Source organism: Halichoerus grypus, chromosome 1 (assembly GCF_964656455.1).
Source record: "Halichoerus grypus chromosome 1, mHalGry1.hap1.1, whole genome shotgun sequence".
Lineage (NCBI taxonomy): Eukaryota > Metazoa > Chordata > Mammalia > Carnivora > Phocidae > Halichoerus > Halichoerus grypus.
The window spans coordinates 124,654,286-124,677,296 of record NC_135712.1 but is presented as its reverse complement, the minus strand read 5'-3'; the positions used below and the strand labels follow the sequence as shown (position 1 = coordinate 124,677,296).

Here is a 23,011-nt window from a genome sequence, read left to right as displayed (position 1 = left end):
GGGAGGCATGTGAGAAGTTAACACTCTCCTTACACCTGGCTTCCCTGTCTTTGCCCACCCCTCTCATGTCTTCAGTCACCTATGTCACGGGACACAAGTAAGTAGCTGGGATGGGTTAAACTCTGACAGTAAAGCAAAATCAGAATGAAAGGCAAATGCTGAACCAGTCACATTCAAACACAAGCTAGTGAATGAAGAACTTTTGGTTCAAAGGGCCAAATACTCTGCATTCCTGAGAAATCTCAATCAATTCCTCATTCTGGTATTTCCACATTCCGTTTTGCTGTCACAAAAACTAGGTAGGTGTACATTTTTGAGTGTAGATGTATCAGTTCAAGATCTGAATGAGGAGACGAAAGAAAACATTTTGTATCTATGTATTTTTCAAAAATCTGCCCATGAAGGAGGAGCCAGGTATTAGTTTCCTATAGGGGGAACATTCTCATGGAGATACTGCAAGGCCAAGTCGGTCCACTTCATTTCTTGTTCTTTAACAGATTCTGTGGTGCCCCCGTTGTCCTGTTCAGGTTCAGGAAGCTCATTCTGCAAAGGTACGACGGACATTCAGAATGCTGGTATACTCTGCATTAACAAACCCCTTAAACTCAAGAGCACTTAGAATTCAAACCTGTGAGTTCTTAGAAACAGGCAGCATAATTGACAGAAGTGTATCCTAAAAAAAGAACTAGGATAAAAAGATCGACCCTTTGTCTCCTCTTTGGCAATGAGAGGAAAAAGTAGCCATCACCTCATAGGACAGCTATGAAACTAAATGAGGTAATTGAGGTCAAGTGCTCACCACTGTCGGCGGCCATCTGATGCTCAATAGCTGCTATTATTCCTAGAGGCTAGGATCACCGAAAAGACCCAATACTGAGTCCTTTTTTGGGAGGCTGCTTTAATTGAATACCACATTTGCTGGAATATTCCTTAAGCACAAGAAATGTATTAAAAAAAAAACTATCCTGTACCCAGCATGCCTATATTCTTATGGAGGTGAGTGGAGAGCACTGAAAATGTAACATAATAGATGAGATGTCCCCCTAGTGATGGAGCACAGCAACATAAACCCTGGTAAATGACAAGGTCCTCCCCTGCCAGTAACTGTCGTAGAATGGTAAGCCATGGGCCTCACTTAGTATGGAATCTGATGTATAGTGTTTTTTTCAGCTTGAGATTTAATTTACATATGACATTGTGTGAGTTTAAGGTGTACCACATGATGATCTGACATATGTATACTATGAAATGATTATCACAATAAGGCTAGTTAACACATTCATCACCTCATTATAGTTAACTATGTTTTTATGTGTGGTGAGAACTTTTGGTAGTTTCCTTATATTTTAAATTTAAATTTATTACTACCAGGATTCTGCTTTGTCCCAGAGTTACTGATACCAATATATTTCAATTATTTGAATTTATACTTTTTTGGGGGGCAAAAAACTGTTACTCAATATTGAGATTTTCAATTTCCCACTGATTCCAATTTGCAGTATATGAATGTTTTTCTCCTTCAAAATTATGCTCAGTATATATAAAATGATTTATGGTATGTACAAATATATCTGAACCGCACACATGTTGTTTTTTAAACATAATACTGAGATTCAAACATATTTGTACAAATTGCAAAGACCTATCAGTAAATTTACTGTAAAGCAATCATACATTCAAACTTAAAGAGAAAGTTTGGTTCCAATAATTATTTATAGCTCACAAAGCACAAACAAGTCCTTGGTTAGTGAATTATTTGATTGACAGACAAGCAACTTAATTTCATCTTATCTGTGGTATATGTTCTTTTTTTTTTGGAAGATTTATTTAGAGAGAGAGAGAGAGAGAGAGAGAGAGAGAGAGAGAGAGAGAGTGTGTGTGTGTGTGTGTGTGTGTGTGCGCGCGCGCCCAAGCAGACTCTGAGCGCACTGAGCCTGGAGCCCAATGCCGGACTCGATCCCAGGACTCCAAGATCATGACCTGAGCTAAAACCAAGGGTTGGACACTCAACCAACTGAGCCACCCAGGTGCCCCTCTGTGGTGTATGTTCTAAAACAGTATCTTTCATTTGATCACTACTGTCTTTTACACCGAATGCCAAGATGAAAAAATGTGTATGTGCTTGGAAACCAACACAAAGTATCATAAGGTATCATAAACACAACCATCAATTATGGTTTACTGCAAATTGGCCTCAATTGTTGGCAGTTACTCCCATGAAAAGGCAGAGTCATATTTCCCCAATTTCAGATTGGGACTGACTGAGTCACTTGCTTTGGCTAGCAGAGCAGCCGCGGTGTCGGTGGGCCCGTTCTTGGCTAAGCTCCATGAAGCCTCACGGTCCTTGTCCTGCTGCTCTTGGAACCCTGAGATGGCCATGTGCAGTCTAGGCTAGTCTGCTGGGTAATGAGGCTTTGACCTCGCCACCTCATCATCCCAGCTGACCTGCTTACCTACCAGACATGTGAAAAGTCTCCCCATCCCCTAGCCTCCAGCTGGCCTGCTGACTGCCTGCAGAACACCAGCAAGTCCAGCAGGGATCAGCCGAGCTAGCAAAGACTGGAAGACCCTCTCAGCTGAGACACAAAATCATGAGATAAACAGCTGTTGTTTTAAGTCACTCGGGGGAGATTTGTTAGACAGCAACAAAAGCTAACCAGTGCACACTCTCTGAGAGTCACGAGAAACAGGAAAAGACAGAATAACAAGAAGGCCAGGCTACAGCCTGGATGTTAGCATGGAAACTTCCTTCTCCCTCAACCCCTTCCACCGCAGTGGTCCCCAGATCCTGCCATAAGCCTGTCCAGAATCCAGCAGTTCCCCTCCACTCACGTGCCTTTGTTTAGGCCCGCCTCCCTGCCTACACTACTGTGATCACTTCCTCACTGGTCCTTCTGCCCTGTCACTCGCCCCTTTCTCCATGGCACACATTCCCTAACAATTCCCTTCGGAACTGACGTTCTAAAACTCAAATTTGAGTGTGGCATATTTCTATTTTGAAGACCATGCATTCCTGGTTATCCTCACAATGAAGTCTAAGTATGGCATTGTACACTCCTCTCAAAATCTGGTCCAAGCCCATCTTTTCTGCCTACCTTAGATGACAAATATAGTCTCTGTCCACACTGAACGTCTCACCATCTCCCAAAGCCTTTCAAAACTCTGAGCCTGTGCACATCTGTCCCCTCTGTTGGGAGTACCCTTGTCTACCCCCACTAAATTTCTGGCCCTCCCTTATGACCAGCTTAAATATTACATTCTCTGTGAAGCCTTTCCTGATGCTCAACAGGCATCAGCCACCTCCTATCCTATGTTGCTATTCACAACCCGGCTTGTAACATTTATTATTGTAATTACTTATTTCTATGTGTTGCCTCTCTAGATCCCCAGGGGCAGGAACTGTAGCTTACGCTCACATAGTCTTACGGCACATAGTAGGCTTCAAAGAAATGCCTGTCAAGTGAGAAAACAAACAAAAGTTTACAAGACAGGATCTGGAGCCTTTACACAGACCTAAGTGTGAAGTCCAACTTAACAGCTACCCGGCTTTGCACAAGTTCCCCCCTCTGATCCTATTCCCTTCTGTAAAATGGAGATAACACCACTGCCCTTGCAAGGGTGTTTCAACGGTTAGAGAGAACGTATGTCAAATTTCCACCTCAGTCCATGGCATAAAACTGGTATTAAGTGGCAGCCAGAATTCTCACTGTGTGCTCCCTTTTGACTATTTTTCTAAACTTGAAATAAGCTGTGACTTATTATCTGTGTATTATTCACTGAGCATAATATCATCTCTTAGTCTTAAATGAAAATATGGGTGAGCGGAATTTTATTTCTCAGTAAGCAGCAGCAGTCTACTTGGAAGGTGCATTTTATTAACAGCTCTTCTCAGGGTATTTGGCAGGCTCTGAAGAAAAACAGTCCCTGGAGTCTCTTCTCCTTGTTTTTTGTTAGGCCTCTATGACATAAATAGGATTTAAAAAACATTTATTAATGCAAAACTTTTAGATCATTTATTACAGGAGGTTCAACAAATTCCCTGCAGGAGAGTTCTCTAGAGGTCAGGAAAGAAAAGAGTGTCCCAGGACCCCTTTGGTCTAAATGCAAGAGAAAAGCCAGGTGTCTTCCAAACATTTTCCAGGGAAACTAGGATAGGTGTGTGTTTCAAAAATATGTCTCTAAAAATAGCAAACGATCAACCACGGGTAGACAAGTAAGAAATATAGTGTAAATGCCATTGCTTCTTGTTCCTCTCCATCTTTTGTACATTGGACTCTCATCATCTGGTTTACTAGCTTTGGTGTGGCAGACAGAACATGGCTCAGAAGTCTTGAGTCCAGTCCTGGCATGACCCCTAACTGAGCTCATCATATCAGCTCTCTGAACCACAGTTCTCTTCAAATAAAAAGTCAAACTATCCAGTGTCTTCTAGAGTTAGAGGACTCCACAGCTTTGATTTCTTTGCCCTACTAGTTTGTCCATTGACATCCAACTTCTACTAGGGCTCACCAGCTCATACCTTTAACCCACCATCCTTGGCACAAATTATAGTTTACCAGTGGTATTGCAACATCCTCATACGGCAGCTTGTCTTCTCGCCAAGCATCGTCAATCAAGTCCAAGATCCTTCCATCTCTCTGTACCTCACTGTCCATTCTCCTGCAGCTTTGATCTTGTCAGATCTGTAAGCCAAAGAGGTTATTTCTTAAGTATGAAGACTGAGGAGGTGATGTAATCTAGCATTAGGATTCCCCAGGCTTTTTAGCCTGCATGTATCTTTTGGTATAACATCACCCTGGGAAATGGGAAAGACTCACCTTCTCATCTGGGTCAGGTGACAATCTATTTCTAAGATCACAGTCTCTCCCTACTGCCCTTCCCCTCCCCCCCATGGATGCTTTATAGCACATATAGGACAGACAGCAGATATAGCCTAGTTGACAGACCAGTGTCACAGTGTGACAGAGGCCTTGTGGACAAGGCCACAGTGTATCTAGAATATAGCTTTTCTCTCCTAATTTGCATATTCACCTTTCCCTGTTCAGGATGCCTTTGATGAATCCCTGATTAATAACCAAGTCTCCTCTCTGTCCCCTTTAGCCTTTTCCTGCACTACTTTTTACAAAAGTCTCTACCTGACTTGGCTTTAATATTAGCATTCTTAGGCACAGGAGCTAAATGAACGTACTAAGATACTGAACTGGGCTATGCAAAGTGACCAACTACAGAGCTGACAGAAATCCTCAGCTGAATTTGTAAAGCAAACTGCCTTTCTTAAAATAGTGCCCAACCCGAGTTCTGAAAGGGGCACCTCCAGGTGAACAACAGTAGCAGGACCCCTTGCTGCTCATTTCTGCTTCCCTTTGGGGTTCCTTCCTCTGATTTTTAATGCTGTACTCCCTTCAATGCCTGGACCAAGTGGTCAAGATGTTACTTAGCTCCTTGGCCATGACTGACTCTCCATTTTTTCTCCTAAACAGCTGCAGCCAGCATGGAGGGTACCTCTGGATTTCCTCTTTCCTAGTTTGGGCTCTGCTGCTTCATCATGGTTATCACTCTACTGTGTTCCTGCCACAAAGCAGCCATCCCGATGGCCTGGAAGCCAGTGGCACCAAAGGCACGCCCAGTCACTCCTAGTTTCTGAGGCTGCGAACATTCATACAAGGAACAATCTTTAGGGGTGGACTCCAACTCCTTCATACAGACCTATGCTTGGCCCCAGTAGTATGACTGCATCATAGCCCCAATGCCTGGGTAATAATTATACAGGTTGGGGTGGGATAAGAGTCTTACCCCCATAGTAAAGAGCCAGGCAAAACTGAAGCAGAAGGTGCCCAGCTATTTTGGTCACCAGTGAAACAGCTGAAGCCTTGATGTTTCACTCAAAAATTAATTCAGTACTACCCAGTGGATAACTCAAAACAAGTATAAGGATATTGTCTTTAGGAAATGTACACACAGTTCCAGTTATATTTTTGGAATCCCTGTCCTACAAGAACCCTTTTTCCTGTTGCCACTCCTTTGTCCCTGCTGCTCTGTCCCCTGGGATACCCTCCTCATTTTTCCAGCTGATCAGAACTAGCTAATTTTCCCAGTCACACACAGATTCCTCTGTAGTTTTTTCAAATCATTCCAGCTTCAGTAAGCATTCTGCCCTTGAACGTTTCCTTCTTGTCTTTATGATCCACCTAAAAAGTCAGGTAGTCTCTGTAACAGATTGCTCAGGTATCAGTGTCTACAATTATTATGTGTAAATTTTGCAGACTCTTTCCCAAAGATATGCTTTTGGAGCACATCGTTCCCAAATTTGGCCTCAATCTTTTTTCACTGTCCCTCTTCCAAACACCACTAACCCTGCCATACTTTCCAGCCTTTGCACTTAAAAGCCCTTTTCCCCCCCTCACTAACGCCTATTTTCCTTCCAAACTCAACACTGGTGTCAGCTCATCTGGTCAACATCTCATTTCCAGAGTCAGGCGCTAAGGTGCCTTCACTCCTCAGGGGCTGGAAGCGTGGAAAGCATCAAGACAGGCAACGTCCAGGACACGGCCACTGTCCAAAGCACTTGGCACACGCGACAGAATGAAACACTACCACCTTCCCGAGCAAACTTTTCTTACACAGTAACAGTTTCGATGCCCAGAACGCTCTTGACAATTCCTTTGTTTCCAGCTAACCTCCAGTCTAAAAAACTTGGTTCCCCGGTCGTCTCCCGCTGGCTGTGTGCTCCTAGACCCAGGGGGAGCTCGGTACCCATCCTTCCTGGGGTCCCTTAGTTCCCTGGGCGCAGCGCATGGTCCCAAATGGGAGCTTGTCACACAGCGCATTACATGGTTTTCCCAGACCCGCGGTGCGTGTGTTCCCCGGAGCAGCGGCACGCTTCATCCCATTCCCGAGCTTTGCAGTTCCGCAAACCTGTAGTTACGCGAACTAAACGGGACGGCCTCCTCCCTCGCTAAAATTGACCCTCGCAGGCCACCACCATCCGTGCACAGGCGTGGGACCACCCCAGTCCCGGCTTCCGGCTGCATATACCAAATGTGGACGCGGGGGAGGTCCAGAACCTTCACGCAATTGCCTTTCCACCCTCCACGGCGTGCGGAAAGTGATTGTGAAGATGAAGTGAAGACAAAGACCTCCACTGACGGGAGCTGGGAAAGGGCGTCGCTGAGGAACCAACGCGTCCCCGTCCCTCCAAAACCAAGACTAGGGGCGCGGGAAAGCCTTACCCGCGCCGGACCCAGCGCTGCAGCCGCTTCCACAAGGCTCCCTCTCAGCGTCACGTGACCCGCGCGCCATTCTCACCGATCCCCGGATGTGGGTGAGCCCATTTGCTTGGGCGGAGGGGCGGTCTGGGAGGACGCTACTTCAATGAAAAGTGAGGGGGCAGTGGGCGGAACGAACGTGGCGACGACGGAGGCTGGACGTCGGGTTGGCGGTGACGCGCGTGCGCGCCTCCGCCGGAGGTAACGGCGGGAAGGCTCGGGGGCGCGCTCGCGGCGGCCCAGTAACCGCATGGGCGCCCGGTGGACAGGCGAGGGGCGGGCGTGTCCTGGTCCGGAGGCAGCCCTGGCTGCGGTGGCGCCGCGGGCTGTGCGGCCGTATGGCCCGGGGCCGGCCTCCGCCGCAGCCCGCTGGCCACCAGGCCCGCCCTCGCCGGCCCGGGTCCGCTGCGGCGCCCCGCCCGTCGGCCTCCCCGCGTACGCCCTGCGGACCCGCGAAGGCGGATATGGCCTTGCCCGGCGCGCGGTCCGGGCCAGCCAGGTGGTCAGCCCCTCCCCAGAGGCCGGGCCGGCGGGAGGGCGGCGGGGGGTGCGAGCAGCTGCCGCCGAGTCCTCGTCTTCCGCGGCGGAGCCAGCTGCGGGCCGCTCTTCCTTTGCAGAGGAGGCACCCCCGGCACAGCCCTCCCGCCTAGGCTGCCATATCTGGTTAGCTTCCCAGCATTGTTGTGACTTAGGCCATTGACGGCACGTGATGCCAGTTCACTTATGGGGGGAATTTAGCAATTCTTAAAAAGTGAGTTAATGTTAGTACAAGAAGTACGGAAGTGTGGCAGAAGTCGTGAAGGACTGAGGAAGTTGGGAAACCCTGTGTTTACGGATTGCTCCATACAAATCGGGGTGGGAGATAAATGATAGACTGAGGGTTTAAAAGGGACAGTTCCTTAGGAGCACTTTAATCGTGAAGATATTTGAGGACAGTAAATCGAGGCCCAATGTTTTTCTTAGTTCCTTACAACATCAGAGTAAAAACGAATCTGCTGTCAGTGACTAGTCTTCATTTATATTTAGAGTACCCTTATTTGCACGAAGTAGTTTTCATTAAGCCTTACATCCGCTTCCTTAAATTATTTCATTCCTTTAATAAAGCAGTATTGTAGGGTAGGTACACTGCTGTTACAGAGTTCCCCACATGCTTGCATTCCATTTTATTTTATAGATGTGAAGACGAAGTCATAATAAGGATCATCCACTACATGTTACTTTCAGATACTTAATCATTGCTGTAGCTTAATGATACAATAAAGTATATGTATTTTCTTAGTTGAAATGCAGTGCCGCCTTTAGATTTGTACTTCTTACCCTTCGACTATATCACTATCAGTGATCAGTATAGTAAAAATGAAATGAAAACGGGTTAGAGATTACTAAACATTTAGACAGTCACACTGCCCTTAACAATGTATGTAGATTCAGGTTTTAAAGATTATTTCTAATAAATGTGTATGTTAATTGTACTGTGCCATTTTACTCCCGTTAGAAGGTAGAAGACCTTTGCTCTGTCCTTCCCTTTCTCATTTATGTAGTAGTGGTAGCCAGCTGTGACAGCATCAGTAATCCACTTATCTAACCTTCTGAGCCACCCAGGCGCCCCCAGAGTTACCTACTTAAAAAAAAAAAGTCCCAACTTGATTTGAAATTCATCTGAAGCTAACATGAACAGCGGTTGCAGGGATTGAATTTATGTTTTGTTTTGTTTTTTTTCTCTCTAAAAACTAAATTTGCTGTTTCGGTTTTACAAAGCTGCATTTCTGTCATCACACCTACGAAAACTTATAAAAATTACGTGTCAGTATTCAGTCTGGGTTCAGATTTCCCCAACTGTCCCTTAAATGACTTTTTACAATTAGCTCGTTTAGATCAAAATCCCATAGAGATCCACATGTTGTATTTGGTTGATACATTGTTTAAATCTTTTTTAATAGAGCAGTTCCCATATGTCCCTTTTCCCCCCAGTAGTCTAGGTTTAGCTGATTGCATCCGCATGACATCCTTTTAACATGTACATCTTTTCCCTTTAAACCTGTGGTTAGATCTAGAATTGCACTGTTCACTATAGTAGCCACCAGCCAGTTCTGGCTATTTAAATTAATTAAAATGAAATAAAACTAAAAATTCCGTTCCTTAGTTTCATTAGCTACATTTCAATTGCTCAGTAGTTACAGGTGCCTGGTGGCTACCCTCTAAATGGTGCAGACATGAAATATTTCAATAATTGCAGAAAGTTCTGTTGAATAGCACTGATCTAGAAGATCGGATTTAACCTTAATTTTTTTTTTTTTTTTTGTGGGGGTCAATAAGATTTCCTAGGTAGTGCGTAGACAGTCTATTGCATTAATTATCAGAGAGGTATGAAATGTCTGAGTTGTCTCTCTTGTGTTAAGATTGAGCAGTGTAATGGGTTCAGGTATTGTTAGCCCAATCCATCCATCCTGAAATTCCCCATGAGTTTTTCACTTAATGGTGAAATCTTTTTATGGATTTAGATCGCCTATATCCATTATTGCATTAGGGGTTGCAGAATGGTGATTTTCTAATCCTGTCATTCCTTCAGTATTTATTAGCTGGAAATCTTTTATGAAGAAGAACTCTACCCTGCCAGCTATTTGACTGCCATCAGCTATTTGAAATATAGTTTGTACAGGAAAGGCAAGAAAAATGCTTAATTCTTTCCCTCTATTTTCGGACTACAGTAATGAGATGGTGGCCTAGCAACCTCCAAAGGTAACCATGAGGGTTTCTGCCTTTTTTTTTTTTTAAATCATCATGGACTTGAATATATTTAAACTTTTTCAACTTATTGCAGTCTTTTTTTTTTTAATACTCAAATTGCCCTTCCTTTGGTCAGTGGCATCCCCTTTAAGTTGGCTCCTGTCCATTTTGATATGACCAGTAGTCTTTGATAATCCATTTCCCTATTTTCTGGTAAAACATGTTCCTCTCTCATTTATCCATTAATGGCCACCAAAAAGCCCTGGTTCCTTTGGGTGGGAGATGGTATTTAGAGACCACAGTCTGGGTGCTAGAGGTGCTTGTAGTGCCAGGTTGGTCAATGGTTCTAGGGTTTGCAGTGGCCAGAGTTAGGAAATATATATATTTTTAAACAAATATACAGAATTCATACTGGTATTTACATTTTAATTTAATTTTTTGTATTTGTTCTTATATTTGGGTCTTTTTGTCTTGCTGAAAATCTTGGAACCTAATGTCATTAACATAATTACTTTTTTTAAATCCTATATTATATATATTAATTTCAAATTAATTATACCAATTTTATTATTAACAATATGATTCCTGAATAGTGTTTAGGATTTCTCTGCAGTTCTCTTTTTATCTTTAGTTTTATCCTACTTGGGATATGTACAGTAGAATTATTGCATTTTAAAGGTATGTGTAACATTTTGTTATATGTTTAGTTTTCCACCTTGATATCTAATTGATAGTTGATCTGTTTCATTTTGTTTCCAATTTTTTCATACTGCTTTTTTTTCCCATTTGGATTTGTTTTATTATATGTAAAACATTAGCATAAAACTACAGATATCCAGACAAGTTTAGCGTTCATTCCTCTTTTCTCCACCATAGTTCCCTTTCTTTCTTTTTTTTAAAAATATTCATTTATTTTGAGAGAGAGAGTAAGAGAGGACGAGCAGAGGGGAGGGGCAGAAGGAGAAGCAGACTCCCCGCTGAGCAGGGAGCCTGATGTGGGACTTGATCCCAGGACCCTGGGATCATGACCTGAGCTGAAGTCAGATGCTTAACCAACTGAGCCACCTAGGCGCCCGCCCCCTAGTTCCCTTTCTTATAGGTATCATATTTACTAGCTTTGGGTTTATCCTTCCATAAAAACAAATGCATTATCTACTTGCTTCTCCCCCCTGGTAATATGTGCCTTGTAGATCCTCCTTAGAAGAAATATGTTATCCATTTTTACAGCTTCATAATATTCCACTGGTTGGATGAATATTCAACTAGTCCCTGTTGACAGGCCTTTGTGCTGTGTCCTACTGTTGCATATAGTGCTGCACTGTGTGTCCTTGTGCATCTGTGATTTTGTATTTTTGCCAGTGTGGCTTTGGGATAGCTTCCTAGAAGTGGCATTGTTGGATCAAAGGGTGAAGTCATATTTCTTAGTTGCTAGGTATTGCCAAAATCTCTATAGAAATTGTACCATTTTCCATTCCTGCCTACAGTGTATATGAGGGCCCATTTTCCTATAAATATATCTGTCATAAGAGTGTATTGTCAAACTTTTGAGTTTTGGTTAATCTAAATATAGAAGAAAGGGTAACTTGGTGTATTTTAAATTTGTATTTCTCTTCTTGTAAGCAAGATAGAGCATCTTTTCATGTTTTGTTGTGTGTGTTTTAACTTAAAGTTTTTATTTTAATTCCAGTTAGTTAACATAGTGTTTTGTTAGTTTCAGGTGTACAATATAGTGATTCAACGATTCCATACGTTACCCAGTGTTCATCGAGACAAGTGCACCCCTTAATCCCCATCACCTATTTCACCCATCCCTCCACCTACCTCCCCTCTGGTAACCATCAGTTTGTTCTCTGTAGTTAAGAGTCTGTTTCTTGGTTTGTGTCTCTCTCTCTGTCTCTTTTTTCCCTTTGTTCATTTGTTTCTTAAATATATGAGTAAAATCATATGGTATTTGTCTTTCTCTGACTTATTTTACTTAGCATTATACTCATTATACTCTCTAGCTCCATCCTTGTCATTGCAAATGGCAAGATTTCATTCTCTTTTTATGGCTGAGTAATATTCCATCATATGTATATATCCATGGATATATATATGTATATATTAACCCATTATATCTATATCTATCTCTATATCCATCTCACCTCTTCTTTATCCATTCATCAATTGTTGGACACTTGAGCTGCTTCCATATCTTGGCTATTGTAAATAATGCTGATCTTCTCATATGTTTAAGGTCATTTGCATTTCTTTTTCTGTGAACTACTTGTTCATATCTTCTGCCCATTTTTCTATAGATTCCTTTTTTCCCTCCTCAAATTTTATTTTTATTTTATTATTATTATTTTTTTAGGATTTATTTATTTATTTTAGAGAAAGAGAGAGCTGGGGGGAGGAGCAGAGGGCAAGGGAGAGAGAAACTCAAGCAGACTCTGGACTGAGCGCAGAGCCAGACACAGGCCTTGATCTCATGACCCATGAGATCATGACCTGAGCTGAAACCAAGAGCTGGGTACTTAACCAACTGTGCCACCCAGGCACCCCTCCCCTCTCAATTTTTAGAAGCTTTTTATATATTTGGATAAATAACCTTCTCTGATAAAACTTCCAAATACTTTTGTCTTTAGACTTTGCTTATGGCATTTTTTCCCATGTAAAAGTGTATTTTTATCTACTCTGGTTTCTCAGTCTTTCTCCTCATTCTTTCTGGATTTTGAGTCCTAGTTTGATCAATGTTTTAAAATTCCACTTTTATTTTGGAAAATTTCTTTGATACTTTATCTGTGATTTTTTTTCCCCTTAAGTTTAAGTAGGAACCTTTCTGGGCAATGGTAAATTATTGTTTATTGGAGCAGCCAGTTTATCAGCCATAGTAAATCTGACAGAGCCATAGATCTTTATAATCATAGTATGTATGTATATGTATACATATATGTATACATATGTATATATATATGTGATATAGTAACATAGTATTATTATTCTCCTTTAAATGAGACTTGATGGGTAGGGATATCCCCTCTATTAGTACACATTAATTCATAATTCTATCCAGAGTTTTTATTTTCTTCCTGTGTCCCATTTTGTGAGTAATTTGATCATGGGATTATACTCAGAGGTTTATCTGAGGCGCGATTATTGCTATACTCAGAATATTTTTCCTGATCTGTAAAATAAAGAGGTTAAAGAGGAGACCTTCAGATCCTTTCTAGCTCTTAAATTCCAAGATGCTAATGAATTTCAAAGCTTTGCCTTTTATTAGATATCCTATCTGGACTTTTTTCCCCCTAAGATTTAAAGTGTGTTTTCCCTGCTTCCCACCCTGTATTCCCTTTAAGCCTCCTATTCTAGATTTCACTGATTTAAAACAGCCTTCATTCCAAAGGAGAGTTATAATAAATAACTTAAAAGGAGAATTATAATTAATAACTTATATTTGTTGATGTCTTGGTTTAACTGCAGAAATGACAGTTGTAGAGCTACATAGTTTTTATGTAACCACATTAGCATTTTACGTTAGTGGCAAGGAGTAGTAGATTATCAAACAGTGAGTAAATTTGCATTTATTATTATGAACAAAGAATATCTAACTTTACATCATTATTACATGGCCCGGGTAAAAGAAGAAAGCAGAATGACATAGTACGTAGAGTTAAATGAGGTTCAGTGTGGTTAGGAAGGAATTGGTGATGTAGCTATGAGAAACTCAGAAAAGTCCACAGAAAATCTGAGCCCTTGCTATTTCCCTGATTCTAAGGAATGAGAACTGATGGTGTTTGGCAGCTATTCAAACAGATGGTGAAGGTGTTGGTAAAGAAATACATTACACAATAGTAAGATTATTTTCTACAGAGAATGTTGCTGGTCCCCCACTCCCATTTTTTAAAAACAGAGATCTCTTTGTTTTAGTCTTAGACCATTATTTTTACTTCTGAAATGGCAATTTCCCAAGATGGGGACTATTTTCACTATCGTGTTACTGCCATCTGGTGTCCGTGGTGGTGAGTTTGTATTTTTTTCCTGTACCCAGACCTTTTGGTTTGGTTTCATTTATTGCCAAGAAGACACTATTAAAGCAAAAGAAAATAGGAAGGTATTTTAAGGTCTGGAATCCTGTAAAATTTATAAAGATTGCACATTGGTTGGGACTTGGCAGTCACTGCTTAGGTTTGATCCTATGACTGTAATGTGTAGTTTACTGTAGTCAACCTATTTAACCCTCCAAGCCTCAGTTTCCTCCAAGTCATAGTGTCTATGTTTTATGAGTGTTGTGAAGAATGACTCAGACAGCGTATAGGAGGTAGAACAGTTGCACACTCAGTGACTGTTACCTTCTGTCATAAACGTTGCTAATTATTAATAATGTCATCTAGAAAATATATTAATATATTACTAAATGTGTTACAAATTTATATTGCTAAATAGATTAATGTTTAAGAAGGAAATGACCTAAAGAAGTATAATTTTACTGATGATAGTTTTGAATGACTTCAGTGGCACTGTCCTTAGGAATAGCACTTTCTTACAGATTTAATAAATATCCGTGACAGTAGGCAAGGGCATGCTATTTGCAGTGGACATTTAATTGGCTACTAGAATGCCATGAAACCTTGGGGATTATTGTTCATATGGCTCATTTTACAGATGCAAAAACTGAAGTCCAAGGACACAAAGCTACTTATTTGCAGAGTCGGACTCTCTCCTGGGTTTTTATCCACATGGTACTGTGTGAACTGGGCCCTGCCTGGCAGGTCCCCAGAGTGGAATAAGACATGGAATCTAGACTGTGCTGTAATTGACCATATCATGGTTTGAAAGAAAGTGGATTAGAACATGAAAACCTCTTTCTTTAGGTTTTAATTTATTTAATGTTGGTGTAATGTGAAGGGTAAGCCAACTGGAGAAAAAGCCTCTCTGCCATATTTGTGCATAAATAGTTAAATACTTCTGTTAGTAACTTCAGAAATGGATGCAAATAGCATGCAGTAGTTGTATTTTCCAGTCTTCCATTCTCCTCTGTGTCTCCAGGACACCCTGTCCTCATCTCTGTCACTACATTTATTATACTTGGGGGAACATTTTGGGTTAATTTTTTCTTTCCCATACTGGATTATTAAATCCTTGAAAAGGAGCATGTCTTTCATCACTATGTATCTGGTGGTTAGTACGACACTGAATTCTCTGTTAAATGAAGGAATCCCCTTCCAGAGCATTGTAATTTTTACACGAGGCATTAGGACAAAGGGGTAGAACCTCCCACCACAGCTTTTCAGAATTACCTAAAGACTAATTCAGGGCTGAGCCTTTGAAGGCTTAAGGAAAAAACAGTGTCCCAGGAGTGAGAAGTAGTTTGACATTGGTTAACATTTTGTAGAGGTGAGAAACCACCAACAGGTACTTCTCATTGGCACTTCTGAATTGAAGGGTAATCTTTTACCTCTCCTCCTCACCTTCCTTTCTTTATGATGTGTCTTTCCCTTTCTATGGCATCTGTTCTGTCTCCTTCCCTTCTTTCTCTACTAGATGCTTCTCTGTGACCAGCTTGCACAAAAGGAGAGGGAAAAGGGAGGGGAATTGTGATAAGTTCAGTCAGAAACATCTAACATGTACCATACTGAAACGCTACACTACGCTCTCTCGAGCTGCGGAGGTGAATAAAATTAGATTTAGAATAGTAAGGAAAAAGGATGTGCAAAAACCTCATTCCCAGGGTGGTGTAACTCCTGTGAAAGAACCTGTTAAAGACTAGCAGTGGGGAAGTAGAGGAGGGAGGGCCCATATAGTTGCCTTTGAGGGAAGGGAGAGTGTTCTAGGAAGCTTCACAGGCCTGTCATCTGAAGGGTGTGGGTAAGATCTCCCATGATGGACCGAAGAGTTCAAGCTCAGGGCATTTAACCTTTTTATAATGTCTCTTAAAAAAAAAAAAAAGATCTACTTTTCCTCTGACATGTGTGACCCCTAATTACTTCCCCTCATTTTGTGAAGGCTTTCTGTCAGTGTCCCTCTGCTTCTAGCCCTCTTGGTTCACAGGGGTACAACAATGAGGTATGATCTCTATCATGTGGGGAGAGTATCAGCAGCAATTCAGATCATTAAAAGTTATTTTCTTTTAGCCTGAAATGTATTTGGTTTGAATATTTCTTGAAGTGATGTTCCTTGACTGCTTCTGCAGTCATCCTAAGAAGTGCTGCATTTTCTCATTGTTATTTGTTATTGTATGCTTTCACATTCTTAGGTTTGTAAGTTGGAATGTTAGGACTTACAATGTATTTTCTCCTGACTGATTTTTTTTTTTTTTTGCTTTCCCAGTTGCCAAAACAAAGGGGATTTGGTGATGGAGGCTTTGTTGGAAGGAATACAAAATCGGGGACATGAAGGGTAAGTTAGCTTTTGACCTTAAGCTTCTCACTGAGTTTAAAAAGCATATCCAAGTTATGCCTCTGACCATTTTATGCTTTGGGTATAGAGGCAAAAGTGCTAAATGGAAGCTCAGCTGATCCATGTCATGTCTGTGGACAGCATCTCTCTTTGGGGTGTTTGCCTCATCTCAGCAATGGCTTGCTGCTTGCTTTCATCCCACTCTGAATTTTCTCCTCTTCAAAAGCAAAAGTAGAAGTTCAGAAGTTTTGTACACTAAGAACAAATGCTTTTATAAAAAAGTATTTAAGCCTTCCTAGCTACAGCTTTCTGTGGCCATTTCTGGAAGCCTATTTGAATCCAGTACATCTATGTTTGCTTCTTTTCCTGCCTCTGAGATATCTGGCATCTCTTGTAACTGTGAAGGACCTCAGGCAGTTTACAATAAGGTCCGTTGCAGTAAGTTTCTAATAATAAGTTGGGAAGAAATAGTTGAAATAAATCTGGCTCTTGAAACAGCTCTTAAAATTGTATTGTCATTTTCCCCAATAAGCTACTCACTTCAAAGGCTTTTTATTTTGGTTAGCTAAAAACGTGACAAGCTTGCCTGGATTTTTCCTGAGAGTATTCCTAAAACATTACAAAAGAGCTATTTGTTGGTTGTGGAAGCCTCGCTCACAAGCTGGACTTAAACATCGGTCTTGTGTTTGACCAAATGACTTAGGCTTCAGGGTTGGCTATTAGAGGAAGGTCAAGTATGCAGTGGAATAAGTAATCACCTTAATATGAATGTTAAAGGGAAAAGCGCAGAAATCCTTTTCTTTGTCTCTAATAATTTCTTTACTGACATCGTTCCACCTCAGCTGGGTTTACATCTGCTATATTTTTACATGTGAAAGAGAAAAAGTCATGGGCATATGTTCTTATTTACAGGGGATTTTTGACATCCTGTGAAGCAGAACTACAAGAGCTCATGAAACAGATTGACATAATGGTGGCTCATAAAAAATCTGAATGGGAAGGGCAGACACATGCTCTCGAAACTTGCCTGGACATCCGTGAACGAGAACTTAAGGCCCTTAGGGGTCAGTTGGATATGAAACACAAAGAGGTAAAGCTGTTGATTCACTCCTCTTTTTGATATTTTGATCTTGGCTTTTATATTAAATATGTTTCTTTTTAAAAAAATTCTTTATTTAAAATCAATTTAGTTAATATGTACTGTATTACTAGTTTCAGGGGTAGAATTTAGTGATTCATCAGTTGCATATAACACCCAGTGCTCATTACATCACGTGCCTGCCTTAAAGCCCATCATCCAATTACCCTATCAGCCACTCCCCCTCCCCTCCAGCAACCCTCAGTTTGTTTCCTAGAGTTAAGAGTCTCTCATGATTTGCCTCCCTCTCAATTTTCATCTTATTTTTTTTTCTTCCCTTCCCCTATTTTTATCTGTTTTGTTTCTTAAATTCCACATATGAGTGAAATCATACAGTATTTGTCTTTCTCTGACTGACTTATTTTGCTTAGTATAATACCCTCTAGTTCCATCCACATTGTTGCAAATGGCAAGATTTCATTCTTCTTGATGGCTGAGTAATACTCCATTGAGTGTGTGTGTGTGTGTGTGTGTGTGTGTGTGTGTGTGTGTATACCACATCTTCTTTATCCAGTCATCTGTCAGTGGACATCTGGGCTCTTTCCCTATTTTGGCTCTTGTGGACGTTGCTGCTCTAAACGTTGGAGTGCATGTGCCCCTTTGAATCACTATGTTTGTATTCTTTGGATAAATAGCTACTAGTGCAATTGCTGGGTCATAGGGTAGCTTTATTTTTAACTTTTTGAGGAACCTCCATACTGTTTTCCAGAGTGGCTACACCAGTTTGCATTTCTAAGTATGTTTCTTAAATATTTGTTGAAGAAAGCATTTGTGTGTCAAGTTAGTTTCTGTATTATCTTTTAATTCTCGTGGTTTCTTTTAGGAGAAGAATTCGTTGTGAAAACACATAAGAATATTAATATTTATTTCAAGGATCATATTACCTTGTTCACATACAATACATAACTTCTTTAAGAAAATGTAAAGGGTGTTACACGAACTTTGTCTAGCCGTCATCCTATTACATGCCTGTATTAACATTGACTGAATTTAATGTACGTTGTTTTTGGCCTCATTGTATGGCTAGAGTAAAAAAGTTAAGCCCAAAATTCAGTAATTTGCCTCTTTGGGTTCTATTTAAAAACAAAATTCAGAAAACCCTTTAAAAATTTTTTATTTGCCCTTGTTCAAAATCAGGGGAAAAGAAAGAAAAGAGAAAAATAAAAATTACTTGGAATCCCACCACCACTAGTTATTGGTGATTTGGGGGAAAAATTGACTAATATGCTGATTGATTTCTCACAGTTTAGCTGGTACAGTAAAAAGAAGAACATGGAATGTTGGAAGGGAAGCACAAAGCACTTCTAAGCCCAAGAATTGCTTCTAAATGTCTGGTATGAATGTCCATGTGAGGACTGGAAAAGTAGGGAAGCCCTGGTCCCAAGCCCCACTCTGCTGGACTTTCCTACCAGTAGGATCACCACATATTAGTGCTGTTACTTAGCTTACTTGGGAACACTTCCGCGAATATACACACTGACATTGTGATTCTTTTGATGACACTTAGCAAGAGTGTCATTTTAGAAATGTTTCATGTAACAAGGAAAGAATTAGGCTTGATAAAAAGTGTTTTATGCTTGTCAAGGGAATCTCTCAGTGGCTGGCCATTTGCACTTTGGGACAAAGCAGTACAGAGTAAAATTGGCCACGTCAAATTCAGTTTTCTGTGAATGCCATTTGCTAAAGTGGAATTTATTTTAAAATTTGAATAGACCTTTAAGAATGTATTTTAAGAGGCACCTGGGTGGCTCAGATAGTTAAGCATCTGCCTTCGGCTCAGGTCATGATCCCAGGGTCCTGGGATCGAGCCCTACATCGGGCTCCTGGCTCAGCAAGGAGCCTGCTTCTGCCTCTCTCCCTGCTCATGCTCTCACTCTCTGTATCTCTCTGTCTCAAATGAATAAATAAAATCTTAAAAAAAAAAAAGAATGTATTTTAAAATTATACCTCATGCGCAGATGTAGAAGGTGGTAAAAAAGTACATGGAATGATAATCATATTTGATTTTTTTTTAAAGATTTTATTTATTTATTTGAGAGAGAGAATGAGATAGAGAGAGCATGAGGGGGGGAGGGTCAGAGGGTGAAGCAGGCTCCCCGCTGAGCAGGGAGCCCGATGTGGGACTCGATCCCGGGACTCCAGGATCATGACCTGAGCTGAAGGCAGTGGCTTAACCAACTGAGCCACCAGGTGCCCCCATATTTGATTTTTTAAACATTGTAATTTAGGGAAGGTCAATGCTCCTTGTCTGGTAAGCTACTATAGCTACCCTTCTTTATTTTTCCTGGGGCAAAACAAAAGTAGTTTTGTTTAGTAAGTTAAAGTGATTGTGGTTTCCTAGCTAAGAAAAACACTGTATGTGTATATAGATATCTAAGTTGTTTATTTTGTTAGAAACCTATTAAAGAAATTCCCATATGTGTGATTATGAGAATATTGAGTCACTCTGGGGCTGTTTAAACTTATTCCTGTAGCTTAGTTTTGATGTCAAGGTCATTACTGCCATTACTTAATACCTTAAAAAGAAATTAAAGGGATTGAATGGATAGGTTCCATGGTAAGGATCTGAAGATTACAATTTTGGCCTGGGGACATAAAAGAAATTTAGAATTGTAGCTGTCTGGTCAATTTACTGCTTCATTGATTGGGTTGCTGAAAGTTGATTAAGTTTCTAGAAGTAAAGTGCTTTTACCAAACGCTAGTAATGGGAATCTATCCCACAGAGCTCTTCTGTGAAATTGTGTTGGTATTAACACATTCATAATCTACTTTTATGTAAGAGTTAGAAAATAGAGCTTTAAGTTTTTGTCATTCTTATTTGTTTGAAAGTTACAGGCCTAGAAGCAGCTCTGTGGTATGAACCAGTGCCACTCAAATGACAGTCCGTGGTGAGATGGAAAGCTTTCAGCAGAATGTAAATCAGTATATTGCATCCTAGAAAGCTTTGCTACATAAAAAATGCCAGCTGCACGGAACAGTGTGTTTGGTGAGGTCATTGCTTCACATTCTGCCTCAAGCTCCTTACCTTGTGCTGGATTGCTGTAGTGACCAGCTCCAGCCTGTGTGCCGATCATGCTTGCAGGAGTACTAGCATAAACAATTCATTTTGTAATTGAATACTTTAGGTGTTTTCTGATTACATTGTTGGGCTTGGGTTGGTTTTCATGGCCATTTCTGCTGGTGATAACTCGTAATGCCATGCAGAGCAGGTTGACCTGATGAAATGAGTAAGGAATTTGGAGTCCTGGCTCTACCTCTTTTCTGCTGACTGGCCTTGGACAAATAGTCTAACCTCTCTGAGCCTGTTTCATCATGTGTAAAATTGGGATATAATGTCTATGTCCCAGGGTTGTTATGAAGAGTGAGTTACTATTTAAGAAAGTTCTTTGAAAACTCAATTGTATCTCAAACGATCTGTTATTTCAGCTCTTTCTTCTGTCACCCATACTGACAGTTTCAAACCTTGGCTCCCATTTCTCTGCCCAATGCCATTCCTCACTCTCAGCATTTAGCCTCTTTTTTTCTCTTTTTTTTCTTTAAGAAATTTCAGTATTGGTGAGTGCACATTATGAACCGGACCTTGGAACAGAAATAAAGTTAAGCAATCTTATCTTTACATTTAATATTTATGCTTGCCACGTGTAGTAAGTAAAAAGAAAAATGATTCTGTAAGGCTGGTAAGAAAAAACAGTAATCACCTGCCCACCCTTCCGAAGCTGGGATTCTGGCTTCTCTGAAGAGGTCATTTCAATGCCTTTAATTCTTTCTTTTGGTATTTTCCCCATGTTTCTAAGTGGCATTCAATACTGGTTTTTCTTAATTTTCAGTTTTAGCTATTTATCTAATGACTTGCTACTATGAGAGATAAGAGTTTTGGTCTTTTACATACAATTTTCATCCCCTTATCCTGCCAGGATTATAGATCTTAATTTTTGGTTAGATCAATATTTAGTATTTACATCATTAAGATGGTAAATATTATTCACATTGAGTCAGATTGTATAATGATAAACTTCTTATACAATTTTTTGTTTTCCTGGGAATTAATAATTATCTCATTTTCATTTGCTTTTTTTTTTTTTTTTTTTAAAGATTTTATTTATTTGAAAGAGAGAGAGAGCATGGGGGGGGGAGGGTCAGAGGGAGAAGCAGACTTCCTGCTGAGTAGGGAGCCCGAGGCAGGACTCGATCCTGAGACTCCAGGATCAGGACCTGAGCCAAAGGCAGTTGCTTAACCAACTGAGCCACCCAGGCGCCCTCAGATGCTTTTTAAAAATGTACCTACCACTGATTCTTCCCAAACTCTCTGACACAAGTGTAAGTCTTCTCTGTATCTTCAGATATATCAGGTAATCTATCCATTTCTTCTCCTTCTTTTATTTTTTCTCTTTTGTGGAGCTTGCCATTCTCAAATAAGGATAAACTATTCTCTAGGTTAGCTGGATAGCTGTCCTTTTGGCAGCTCCCTTCACTATTATTCTGGAGTTTTCTATGCTTTTCTCCTTTTTGTCTCTTTGTATTCTGTCATCTTTATTTCTCCATTTTTGATAGAACATACTTTTGAGATCTTATATGTATAAAATATTGATTGAAAGTTTGATTGGCTGTAGAATTCTGCTTTCAAAGTAAATTTTACTCAGTATGTTTTTAGTTAAATATGAATCTTTCAGACTTTAACATCTGGTAAGGACGGACTAGTTATTTTGGACCAGCCCACCCACTGAGACCAACTAGGTAAGCTAAATTAAAAAAAAAAAAAAAGTCTGCTTGAAGTAGAGTGTTAAACAAGCTAGTGAAGAATTTACCAGGCCAGGATCTCTGCTGGCTAGAGATTGAGGGAGGAGCCTGGGGCTTGGGGCAGTTATTAGCTGAAACTAGAGAAGGTAGCTCAGAGGATAGAGACTAAATGGGTTTTTTTATAACTTCAGAGTGCTAAGAGAATAAAAGATTTGGTGTCCCAGGCAGCTCTGAACCCCTCCTCACTTTGGATTGGGACCTCGAAAGGCAGCACCCTATGAGGAAGGATGGGCTGGATATAGAACAGGCCCTCTTGAAATTGCCACTCAGCCACAGACATTGAAATTTCTGAAATCAGCATAAGGTGATCTTAGAGTGCCACTGCCTAGGCATCTCCAAAGTGCAAAGGCTTCCAGGAACCTGGAAAAAGCAAGCTTAAATTTTCTCCAAAGGGAGGAAAAAAACACCATTCTGGGGCTTAAATTATTTCTTCAAATAATTTTGCAAATACAGTGCTTGATACCCACTCAGAAAGTAACCCCTGACACAGAAGGACAAACAACAAAAATGCAAAAAGGCAGAAGCAACAGAAGATAGAAACAGACCCATGGCAAATCCAGATACTGGCATTACCATGCTCCGACTTTGCAATAGCTATGTTCACTGTGGTCAAGGGGATAAAAGATAAGATTGAGTGCTTTAAGAAAGAGTGGAAAACCATAAAAAAAGTGAAATGAATGGAAATTATAATATTGAAAAGTAAAGT

General features: G+C 40.7%; 2 protein-coding genes across 16 annotated transcripts in view; one reads left to right on the top strand and one right to left on the bottom strand.

Moving 5' to 3' along the window:
• Positions 1–361: 361 nt before the first annotated feature.
• On the bottom strand, positions 362–7,369 carry ANAPC13 (anaphase promoting complex subunit 13). 4 transcript variants are annotated; one of them, XM_036077077.2, is made up of 3 exons: positions 7,230–7,369; positions 4,557–4,682; positions 362–543 (listed from the first exon to the last, which is right to left on the bottom strand). In XM_036077077.2, the coding sequence occupies exons 2-3, from the start codon at positions 4,653–4,655 to the stop codon at positions 418–420; spliced, it is 225 nt and encodes a 74-aa protein (XP_035932970.1). In that variant the 5' UTR covers positions 4,656–4,682; positions 7,230–7,369; the 3' UTR covers positions 362–417. The 4 variants fall into 4 exon arrangements, with proteins under 4 accessions (XP_035932970.1, XP_077927773.1, XP_077927768.1 ...); XM_078071647.1 differs by lacking the exon at positions 7,230–7,369 and adding an exon at positions 6,916–7,028; XM_078071642.1 differs by lacking the exon at positions 7,230–7,369 and adding an exon at positions 6,831–6,986.
• The window catches only part of CEP63 (centrosomal protein 63), a 58,036-nt gene continuing 42,216 nt past the window's right edge, over positions 7,192–23,011 (top strand). For 8 of the 12 annotated variants that reach the window (XM_078071635.1, XM_078071633.1, XM_078071631.1 and 5 more), the window contains exons 1-3: positions 7,399–7,928; positions 16,302–16,370; positions 17,283–17,460. In XM_078071635.1, coding sequence (XP_077927761.1) covers positions 7,516–7,928; positions 16,302–16,370; positions 17,283–17,460 — 660 coding nt within the window. In that variant the 5' untranslated portion in view covers positions 7,399–7,515. Of the gene's footprint in view, positions 7,322–7,351; positions 7,929–9,984; positions 10,005–16,301; positions 16,371–17,282; positions 17,461–23,011 lie in introns of those variants that run through there. The other 4 variants (XM_036077064.2, XM_036077063.2, XM_036077062.2 and 1 more) reach the window with 4 other exon arrangements.

Bases quoted from the DNA above. Each gene is read 5' to 3' on its own strand.
- ANAPC13 (XM_036077077.2), bottom strand. From the start codon at position 4,655: ATGGACAGTGAGGTACAGAGAGATGGAAGGATCTTGGACTTGATTGAC. The intron at 544-4,556 runs GTAAACTATAAT...GTACCTTTGCAG, and splicing joins AGGATGTTGCAATACCACTG to AATGAGCTTCCTGAACCTGA.